General features: G+C 43.3%; 1 protein-coding gene across 5 annotated transcripts in view; it reads left to right on the top strand.

Moving 5' to 3' along the window:
- The first annotated feature begins 1,563 nt into the window (after positions 1-1,563).
- Positions 1,564-11,459, top strand: part of LOC137623217 (FK506-binding protein 15-like) — a 176,189-nt gene continuing 166,293 nt past the window's right edge. For 3 of the 5 annotated variants that reach the window (XM_068353933.1, XM_068353934.1, XM_068353932.1), the window contains exon 1: positions 1,564-1,724. In XM_068353933.1, coding sequence (XP_068210034.1) covers positions 1,669-1,724 — 56 coding nt within the window. In that variant the 5' untranslated portion in view covers positions 1,564-1,668. The remainder of the gene's footprint in view (positions 1,725-11,459) is intronic. The other 2 variants (XM_068353935.1, XM_068353936.1) reach the window with 2 other exon arrangements.

The following is an 11,459-nucleotide window of genomic DNA, read 5'->3' as shown; positions in this document are numbered from 1 at the left end:
ATTCATTGAAACATTACATACTGTCATACATGTTCCTTACTTTCACATTTTAAACACGATTAATTGGTTATGCAAACACAATATCAAAAGATTCGCTGTTTTATGTACAAAAAGAGAAATGAAAATAGCGAAGGGTTGTTGGTTATTATGTTAAATGACCACAAGACTCCCTAGTAACTGTTTAGATTATTAAAGGCATCGCAAGTTATTGAAGACAGTTTTAACAATAAACGAACAAAATGTGGCGTGAATTCCTTGAAATTGATATAATAAAATGACTGTGAAGGTCCCGTAGAGAGTATGGTTACCCTTCTGTATAGGACTAGAAAATCAGCTCTTAAAGTGAAGCAAGTTATCATAGGATTAACTGGTAATGTCAAGATTATTATCATAGGATTCACTAGTTATTGTGAGTCAATTACCTTATAAATCACTGACCATTGTTAGACAATTAACTTACCAAAAGGATTCATTAACTGCTGTAAGCAACTACCATAGAATTTACTGACTGCTGTAATAAAATTGCCATAGAATCCACTAGCTACTGTGATGTAATTAATATCGAGATCATTAGTTATTGTGTTAGATTAACATAGGATTCTATAGGTAGTAGGTTGGCCAGGGCACCAGCCGCCCGTTGAGATACTACCGCTAGAGAGTTAGGGGGTCCTTTGGCTTGCCAGACAGTACCATATTGGATCCTTCTCTCTGGTTACGGTTCTTTCCCTTTGCCTACACAGACATCGAATAGTCTGGCCTATTCTTTACAGATTCTCCTCTGTCCTCATACACCTGACAACACTGAGATTACTAAACAATTCTTCTTCACCCAAGGGGTTAACTACGGCAATGTAATTGTTCAGTGGCTACTTTCCTCTTGGTATGGGTAGAAGGGACTCTTTACCTATGGTAAGCAGCTCTTCTAGGAGAAGGACACTCCAAAATCAAACCATTGTTCTCTAGTCTTGGATAGTGCCATAGCCTCTGTACCATGGCCTTCCACTGTCTTGGGTTAGAGTTCTCTTGCTTGAGGGTACACTCAGGCACACTGTTGTATCTAGTTTCTCTTTCTCTTGTTTTGTTGAAGTTTTTATTGTTTATATAGGAAATATTTATTTAAATGTTGTTACTATTCTTAAAATATTTTATTTTTCCATATTTCCTTTCCTCACTGAGCTATTTTTCCTGTTGGGGCCCCTGGGCTTATAGCATCCTGCTTTTCCAACTAGGGTTGTAGCTTAGCATTTAATAATAATAATAATAATAATAATAATAATAATAATAATAATAATAATAATAATAATAATAATTAATAATAATAATAATAATTCCTTGCTCTCACGCTTCAATGTTTTTGCTGTTCTTAGAATATTTTATTTTTCCTTGTTTCCTTTCCTCACTGGGCTATTTTCCCTGTTAGAGCCCCTGGGCTTATAGCATCCTGCTTTTCCAACTAGGGTTGTAGCTTAGCATTTAATAATAATAATAATAATTTACCGGTTGTTGTAAATGATCATGAAATTCTCCACTGTGAACGCACCGGGGAGGGAACTAATTTCAATCCGTTATAAACATCGTCCGTGGAACTCTGTCCTGTCAAGTGGTCGTAATAAGTGGTCGTAATAAGAAAAAAGGAAAAATCACGGCCAAATAAGGTAGCTTGGGAAAATGTTATTCGGAGAAGAGGACGATGATAATGACTTCGCACCGTCACCAAATGCCAGGTAATAATTTAAAGGACAGAACAATTTTCTGATCGCCTATAAGTTAAAGTACGGTGTTGATCTTTTAATCATTGCTATAATGGAGCCTTTGTATATCAGCGGCCAGATCCTCCCATTTGGATTAGAAATTGACATTACTTAACTTATATTTTCCCCCTTAACCTAACTTACAAGCCGTGTCCTTACCTACTTGCCCAAGGCCGGGGGGGGGGGGGGGGCGCTGACGCCCTTCTGCGACAAGCCGTGTCCTTACCTACTTGCCTAACGCGGGGGGGGGGGGGGGGGGGGGGCGCTGACGCCCTTCTGCGACAAGCCGTGTCCTTACCTACTTGCCTAACGCGGGGGGGGGGGCGCTGACGCCCTTCTGCGACAAGCCGTGTCCTTACCTACTTGCCTAACGCGCGGGGGGGGGGGAGGGGGGGGCGCTGACGCCCTTCTGCGACAAGCCGTGTCCTTACCTACTTGCCTAACGCTCGGGGGGGGGGGGGGGGGGGGGCGCTGACGCCCTTCTGCGACAAGCCGGTGTCCTTACCTACTTGCCTAACGCGCGGGGGGGGGAGGGGGGGGGGCGCTGACGCCCTTCTGCGACAAGCCGTGTCCTTACCTACTTGCCAAACGCGCGGGGGGGGGGGGGGGGGGCGCTGACGCCCTCCTGCGACCACCCATACCACTGCCGTATTCTAAGTTACCCGTAATTATGCATACAGGTGGCCGCTATCATTCATACATCCCAATATAATATTTGGGGGTGGGTGTCGTTGGTTGGGACAGGCGTAAATTTTCTAAGCACTATTAAAGTCTTATTTTGTTTATGGGGAAAATGTTTATCTTTGTCTGAAATACGATGTGAAGCTAGTTTTACGATTTACGAAATATGATTTGGTGTTGCCTTGCCTGGGATGAAGCCGGTTGACAAGCTAACACTTTTGAGACGTAGGGGATGGTGGTCTAAGGGGGGTTGGGTAGCATGTGGGTGTAACCACCCTTACCTGGTAAGTAGATTAGGATATGGCTCTTAGTTAGGTCAGGTGGGGAACCTTAGGGTAGGTAGTGTTCTTGTGTTTCCCTTTCAATTTATGGTTTTTCATTCATAATTTATTTAATTTTAGGTTAATGAATGATACTTTGATTACCAGTGAAACTCAAATTTGCTATAAGAAATGAATGAGGGCTGACTAGTTCGGTATTTTTCTCCATGTGTTTAATGTTGGCTGGGGCATAGTGACTTATGTATTGGTCGATTAAAATTTGAAGTTTTCTCATGCTATAAGTCCATCGTTTACATTTGGGAGACTCATGGTGAGTTATTGAGCATGGATTGCTTGCACTCGCTTTGGCCAGCTTTTCTGATTTTTGTGTGATGTAATCATTACCTGGCTTTTTTAATCAATTATTTCCCAAATATTTGTGCACAAGTTCCTGGATGTTGTTCTACAAAAGCCAATTTTTTTCCACCCTCTCCTTTAGTTTGAGCTTAACCACCATCGCTTAAAGATGTCTCCAAGAGGGAACTTAAGGGAAGTACAGTCTATTTTGAAATCCATCTATGACGCCAATTGATATGATAGAACCGTGGTCCGTTTGGTGTATAGCTATTGTTACTCGTGTTAAAGTGAAAAATAACCCCAAAATAATGACCCAGGAGGATCGTGAGCGCAGCTCAACATGTATCGCGTGTTAGAACCTACGAGTTGAAACCATTAAAAGGACATTTAGCGAATCATAGATAATTATGATACTTTGATTTTTAGCCACTTACATGAACCATATGTTTTTCCAACTGGTTATCTTGTGTTTATTTTGCATTTCTGACCATTATTATTGCTGCAAATCACTCATTTTGGCATTTTCCCACCTGTAAAAAGACACTTTCTTACTGGTGTCACCCACAATTATTGTCTTTATATAAGGGAGTCCAAAAACTCGTGAACATGTGGTTTGCCTCAATAATCATTGTCAGAAATTAATAAAATACAAGATAGCGTGTAGGAAAAATATATGGTTCATGTATTTGTCTAGAAATTAAAGTATTGTATCACATATTTATCGAATTTTATAACCTAAAATTTGAAAAATGTGGGTTTCCCCCAATTATTTACATCAGAACAGTTTATAATATTAATAAATACATGAGGAACTCTTCTTAATTTCTGCATTAGGGATATTGTGCAACAGTAAACAGCTACCCACTGTTTGATAAGTGACCCGCCCTATCTCAACCAACTGCAAAGGCTCCAAATACTTGTCAATGTAGGTAATTTAAGTTTCAACCAACACTGGCAAATGACTAGTTTTAGAGTTGATGAAACTGTAAAGAATATCAACTGTGGTGTTTCACAGTGAGAAATTGTGTATTCTTTTTGGAGGGGGAATACACGAAATAAGTAAAATGAAGGAAACTCCAACTTATTCACACCCACCTGACCTAACCTAGGGGCTGGATCTTTCTTGCTTATAGTGGCGGAGATGGTTTTGCTCCCTGCCAGAGTGTAGACGTATCAGTGGTGCTAGCTCTCTCGCTCCAAGTTGTTCAGGTTTACTTTTGTAGGTAAAAACTTTGAAATAGTATAATTATTATTACCAGCCAAGCTACAACCCTAGTTGGAAAAGCGAGATGCTATAAACCTAAGGGCTCCAACAGAGAAAAATAGCCCAGTGAGGAAAGGAAACAAGGAAATAAATAAACGATATAAGAAGTAATGAAAAATTTAAATAAAATATTTAAAAAAATATTAATAACCTTAAAACAGAGAATTCATATGTATCTATAAAAAGACTTATATCAGCCTGTTCAACATTAAAACATTTGCTGCGAGTTTGAACATTTGAAGTTCTACTGATTCATCTACCAAATTAGGAAGATCATTCCATAACTTGGTCACAGGTGGAACAAAATCTCTAAAATACTGTGTAGTATTGAGCCTCATGATGGAGTAGGCTGATTATTAGAATTAACTGCATGCCTAGTATCACGAATGGGATGGAACTGTCCAGGAAGATCTGAATGTAAAGGATAGTCAGAATTATGATAAATCTTATGCGACATCCATAATGAACTAATTGAACAACGGTGCCATAGATTAATATCTAGATGAGGAATAAGAAATTTAATAGACCGTAAGTTCCTGTCCTACAAATTAAGATGATAATCAGCATCTGAAGACTAGACGGGTGAACAATACTCGAAACAAGGTAGAATGAAAGAATTAAAACACTTCTTCAAAATACAGTAATACCTTGAGATACAAGTGTCTCGACATACGAGAAATTTGAGATACAAGTGTCCCAACATACGAGAAATTTGAGATACAAGTGTCCCGACATACGAGAAATTTGAGATACAAGGAAAGTTTCGAGCAAATTTTTGTCCTGAGATACGAGAAAAATTTGAGATGCGAGGCAGTTCTCAATGCCGCCGCCAGGTGGCTGGTTGTGCGAGGGGCTTCTCATCAGGACAGCATTGCTCGATCTTTTCCGTCTGATCTCCGTCGCGTAAAGTTTATCTCCGAGCATCGGCTGTAGTGTTTGGTTTTTTTACATGTTTTTTGCGTTAATCAGTGCAGAATTCAGTGAATAAGCAATGGGTCCACAGCAAGCGACTGCAAACAAGGGTAGTGAAAAGAAAAAGCGTATGATGACAATCGAGATGAAGCATAAAATGCTGTAATAAAAAAATGAGTGGTGTGAGTGACTGAGCTTGCTCGCCAATATGAGAGGAGTACATTGACAGTATGTACCATCCTCAAGAAGAAGGATGTTATAAAGAGCACCAAGCCTTCCAAAGGAGTAACCATCCTTTCCCAGCTGCTCAGTGATATCTATGACGAGATGGGAAGGCTTCTTTTAATATGGATAAAGGAGAAACAGTTGGTGGGAGATAGTGTGACCAAGACCATTGTATGTGAAAAGCCCAGCAGAATCTACGATGACTTGAAAGGAAAGCAAGCAGCCGAGAGAGGGGAGACTTCGACGCCAGCGGAAACCTTCAAAGCCAGCTGTGGCTGGTTGGATAACTTTAAAAAACTGGACTTGTATACACTTGGTTGTGAGGTATGGGGGGAGCAGCAAGTTCTGACTCGAAAGCCACGGCCGACTTCATCACAACCTTTGCCTTGGTTATCGCCCGTCATGGCTACGTCCCCCAACAAGTCTTCAACTGTGATGAAACTGGCCTTTTCTGGAAGAAAGTGCCCAGGAGGACATTCATCACGCCAGAGGAGAAGAGACTACCGGGCCATAAACCCATGAAGGACCGGTTAACTCTAGCCTTGTGTGCCAATGCCAGCGGTGACTGTAAGGTCAAGCCACTGCTGGTGTACCACTCAGAAAAACCCACGTGCTTTCAAGAGCCAAAGGATCTTGAAAGAAAAACTGCAAGTGATGTGGCGCACTAATGCTATGGCTTGGGTTACGTGGCATTTCTTTACAGAATGGGTTAATCTGTGCTTTGGTCTGGCAGTCAAAAAATATTTGGCCGAGAAAAACCTGCCAATGGTATGTCTCTTGGTCCTCGACAATGCCCCTGGTTACCCTCCTGGTCTTGAAGAGGACATTCTTGATGAGTTCAGGTTCATCAAGGTCCTTTATCTTCCGCCCAACACCACGCCACTCCTCCAGCCCAACAAGTTATTTCCAACTTTAAAAAACTGTACATGAAGCATTTGTTCAAGAAATGCTTTGATGTCACAGACAACACCAATCTCACCCTTCTTGAATTTTGGAAGGAACATTTCAATATTGTCCATTGCTTAAAAATTATTGATTATGCATGGCAGGGTGTCACAAGAATAACTCTCAATTCTGCATGGAAGAAATTGTGGCCAGCTTCCTTCGCTGAGAGGGACTCTGTAGGGTTCGATACGACAGACCCTGATGACTCCAAACCTATTGTGATGGATGAAATAGTGTTTCTTGGAAAGTCCTTGGGGCTGGAGGTAGACGAGGCAGACATGAAAGATGCCAACCCTGTCTGGGCGCTGCGTCATCCGATGAAGACGAAAACACTTTCACCTCGCCTTTTCCATGGCGAGGGCGAGCGTCCTGTGAAGCGTCAACAGGTACGCTCAAGGGGACGACTGCTCGGGCGCTAACTCCTCTCGTTTCCTTTCGCCTGTCGACATTCCTTCTCCCAGGGGTTGGGGAGCTTGGAAGAGGTCTATGGCTAGGAGAACGACAGGTCCGAGCAGACGCACCCTCCACTGCAGTGATTAAATTCACTGAACCTTTAGCACTGACACTAGCACACTTTAATTCCTTGACTTAGTCCTGTCCTCTACGAGCGACTCCACTCTCTCGCCCAGGGCTTGAATGGCCACCATCATGTCCTTTAGAGTTGGTTCATTAGGATTAACAGTAGGGGGATCTTGAACTACCACTACAGGGGAAGGATCAATAGGTTCATTGACACGGGGAGGGGAACAATCTCTAGAAGAATGAGATAAACTCTTACTTCTGATCCTATCCCTCTCAAGCTTACGAGTGTAGCGGTCATACTCCAACCACTCACTCTCAGACTTTATGAAAATTTTAAAGAGAGATCATACAAGCAAGGGTCAAAACAACAAAATCTAATCGGGTCCAAGAAAACTCCAAAAACAAATCCAAACGAGTGAAAGCCAAAGCCAAATTGTACATCACCAAAATAACTGCAATTAACACAGGCTACAGCGAGTGAAATTCCAACGATGTCACCGGTGAGGCGGCAGGGAAGGTCTGAGGAATAGTTGGAATGGTTCCAGGTACCTGGGTAGAGGGCGCACTGGTGGTACACCTGGCTACCTAATTGGCAATTGCCATGAGTTTTGAAATTCTGCTGTGATGTCAGGGACTAAACTATATATATAACTACCAGGTAAGTCAGATGTTTAAAATTTAAATTTAAGTTTATGTTACGTAGTGTTACAAAAGTGTTGCGTACCGAACGTGTTGCCGTTGAGTCTCTCCTCCCCGTCCTCTCTTTCTCTCTCTCTCTCTCTCCTCTCTCTCTCTCTCTCTCTCTCTCCTCCCCGTCCTCTCTCTCTCTCTCTCCTCCCCGTCCTCTCTCTCTCTCTCTCTCTCTCTCTCTCTCTCTCTCTCTCTCTCTCTCTCTCTCTCTCTCTCTCTCCTCCCCGTCCTCTCTCTCTCTCTCTCTCTCCTCCCCGTCCTCTCTCTCTCTCTCTCTCTCCTCCCCGTCCTCTCTCTCTCTCTCTCTCTCTCTCTCTCTCTCTCTCTCTCTCTCTCTCTCTCTCTCTCCTCCCCGTCCTCTCTCTCTCTCTCTCTCTCTCTCTCTCTCTCTCTCTCTCTCCTCCCCGTCCTCTCTCTCTCTCTCTCTCTCTCTCTCTCTCTCTCTCTCTCTCTCTCTCTCCTCCCCGTCCTCTCTCTCTCTCTCTCTCTCTCTCCTCCCCGTCCTCTCTCTCTCTCTCTCTCTCTCTCTCTCTCCTCCCCGTCTCTCTCTCTCTCTCTCTCTCTCTCTCTCTCTCTCTCTCTTTCTCTCCTCCCCGTCCTCTCTCTCTCTCTCTCTCTCTCTCTCTCTCTCTCTCTCTCTCTCTCTCTCTCTCTCTCTCTCTCCTCCTCCGCACACACCACCGTTAGCTGCTACCGTCTGTCTCGAAGGTATGAACTCCACAATAATGTTACATTTTATTGAGGATCATAACCAGTTCATAGGTATTTGTTATTTTGTGAGCGTAGAATGTGAATTAGAACAATTAAAAACTTGTTTTTTTAAACATTTAATCTTGCCCGCTGGTTATATATAATAGCTTTATACTTCTGTCCGGCAGAAAATTCAAAACTCGCGGCAATCGCATAGATATGCCAGGTATACACTAGCGCCACCATGGAGCTAGGTGGAACTATCCCTCATAGTATCAGATTTTCTTCTGCCGCCATATTGGCAACATCTTTGGAAATTCACTCGCCGTTTCCCTGGAATTAACAGTGTTCTTGGTGATGTACAGTTGTTTATTGGTTTTGACTTTCACAATTATTGGACTCGCTTACGGATTCTCTTGAATACCTATTGAATTGGATTATTTGGATTATTTTTTTACCCTTGCTTGATTTTGATCTTTCTATTTACATTTCAAAATGGCTGACCTCTCCCCTTCATATAGGAAGTGCGTGAAAAGGTGTAAAACTCGGCTTCCAAAAGCCTCTGTTGATCCCCATACGATTTGCATTAAATTTAGGGGTAAAATTTGTAATTTTGAAAATAGATGTCAAGAATGTTTTGAATTATCCGAGAGTCATTGGTTGGCTTATGAACGCTACTCTCGTAAACTAGAAAGAGATAGAATCAGATGTAGTTCCTCTCGATCAAGGGATATATCATTTTCTAATGTCATTGAACCTAATTCTTCCCCTGTAGTGGTAGATCCTGAACCTAATCCTGTTCAATCTGAGCCTTCAGTGAAAGATAAGATGACAGCGATCCAGGCTCTTGGTTCAAGGGTGGAATCACTAGCAGCGGACAGAGACCGAATTATGTCCGAGGTTAATCTGCTTAAAAGTGGTAATATTAATAGTGCTATTAATGTTTTCAGTGATGTGGAGGGTGCTTTTGTGCGTTCTTGTCGTTCACCTAACCTTAGACCTCTTGCAAGCTCCCAAACCCATGGGAGAAGTAAAGTCGATTGGTGAAAGGGAACGAGAGGCGTCATCAATCGCGCAGATGTACCTTCGAGCGTTCCTGTTGTCTCGATGTCACAGATCGCTCACCCTCACCATGGGAAAGGTGAGGTTAGTTGTTTATCCTCATCCTCGGATGAAGCTACGCATGGCAAAGTCTGGCGTCAAGCTTCCAGACCCCTTAAAAGAAAGGCGGATGAAGGCGCAACGACGCGATCCATCACCGCAAGCGCCTGGCTTTTGCCATTGGGATTCGCCAGAGCGTTTTCAATTGTCTGGTCAATGTTCTCCTCCTAAACGTCCCAACAAAATGTTGGAAATTGACAAGGAGAAAATTCAGACTGAGTCAGAGCTTATTCCTGAGTCTGGTGTTACGGTGCATGCGCCACCGCTTCCATCGGACTGGATTCCATCTCCCGATTATGTGGAGCGTTATGTGAGCGACAAAGAAGTTGAATTTGCTATGGAAGTTTCGTCTCCTGTTTCGTCTAAAGTTGATTTTAAGTGGTCTATGCTTCTTGACATGAAGCAGCAACTCTCAACGTTTATGCATGCATTCTTATCAGCCCACGGTTGGTTCGTCATGATTCCGATCGTGACGTGATGTTGCACAGGCGGCCTACGTTTACACCCAGTGTTGAGCGGGGTGATGGAACTGCTTCTACTTAGTCTGCTAGTGCTCATAGAGTTCCTATTTCTTTTGACAGCAAACGTCAAGTGAGTGAGCGTGACATCGAGAGTCATCATTCCAGGCGTGATGACAAGCGCCAGGCAGCTGAGCGCGAAGTCACACGCCAGGTGCCTGAATGTAACATGGCGCGCCTAGCTAAGCGTGACTTAAAACAAAAAGAACGTGACGTCGCATGTCAAGCAGACCATAACGCCAAACGTTAGTCGGGTTCAGTACAGCATGCGCACGGACGTGACGCCAAGCGCAATATTATTGAGAGCCAAGTAGGCAAACAAACTGAACGACTTGATCGCGCACAACGCGGCTCCTCCCTATGAACCTTTATGCCAGGCAGCAGATCGCTTCCTTACATGGAAGACAGCCCTTTCTACTCACTTGGGCTTTGACCAAGAGAGTTAATGTGTGGTATGATCCATCTTCTGATGTCTCCTACTCTAGGAGACGAGGAGAAGTAATCCTAAGTGGCATCCCTGAGTGGATTGCCAAGACTCAAAATCCGAGTGTGCTGTACCCTAGGTGCACCCCATTCCGGATAGAGTGTCTTCATTCAACTGGTGTTTTGAAAGAACTACACCAGCTCGCCCCATTTTGTCGGCACTGTTGACCAGCACGGGGAAAGTCAAGAGGAGGATCACAAGGATTTCCTTCCCCTCTAGGATTGGAAGGCAGTTGAGTTAGCTCTCAATTCTAGATCCTCTTCCATCCTAGGACCCAGAGTGTGGAAGTGTCAATCGACCTTCATGGCCCACTACTTGCAAAGACGTAACCCACAGAAACATGGAGACCTTTTCCATTAGTCCTGTGGTGGTCACACAACAAATGATCTAAACACCTCAGGCTCCTTGATGGACAAGTAGCAGAGGGTTGAGGGCTGAGGTTACCTGGGTTAGTCTAGGGAGAATGAGTAAGAATGACTGGCTCCTTTCTTCCATTCACCTTCTCCCCTCTGGGGAAAACAGCTCCGCAAGCCTCAGCATAGCTGACTTCACCTCGCTGCAGGTAAGACTCATTTCCCTTGGGCCTCCTAAGTATAGAATAATACTTTACGTCCCCAATACCCTTTTGAGAGAGGATATTGGGTAAGTCTTTAGAATAATAGGTTTGTACTCAAGTTCCTATGTTAAAGACAAGCCACGCTGATAGTTCCACTCACACACAAGCTTCTGCAGGCCGCTATCAGTGCATTACCTCATATCGGCTCTTCATTTTAGTGAGGGTAGAGTTTTTCTGGTATCGATCAAAGATCGAATTAGAGAGAGTCCCTGGATCATGACCAAGGCCAGTTGTGAGGACTTCCTCCCTCCTAAGAGTAAATCACCCTATAAATAGCAGATGGTTTGTATTTATGCCGGAACAAATAACAAATTTGTAAGTAATTTGTATTTTTCCTAGTATACAAACCTCGAACTATTTATACAAATTGGCCCGCCACCCTG

The sequence above is a fragment of the Palaemon carinicauda genome, chromosome 30 (genome assembly GCF_036898095.1).
Source record: "Palaemon carinicauda isolate YSFRI2023 chromosome 30, ASM3689809v2, whole genome shotgun sequence".
In the NCBI taxonomy this organism is placed as follows: Eukaryota; Metazoa; Arthropoda; class Malacostraca; order Decapoda; family Palaemonidae; genus Palaemon; species Palaemon carinicauda.
The sequence above is the reverse complement of the archived record's forward strand: the minus strand, read 5'-3'. Positions and strand labels throughout refer to the sequence as shown.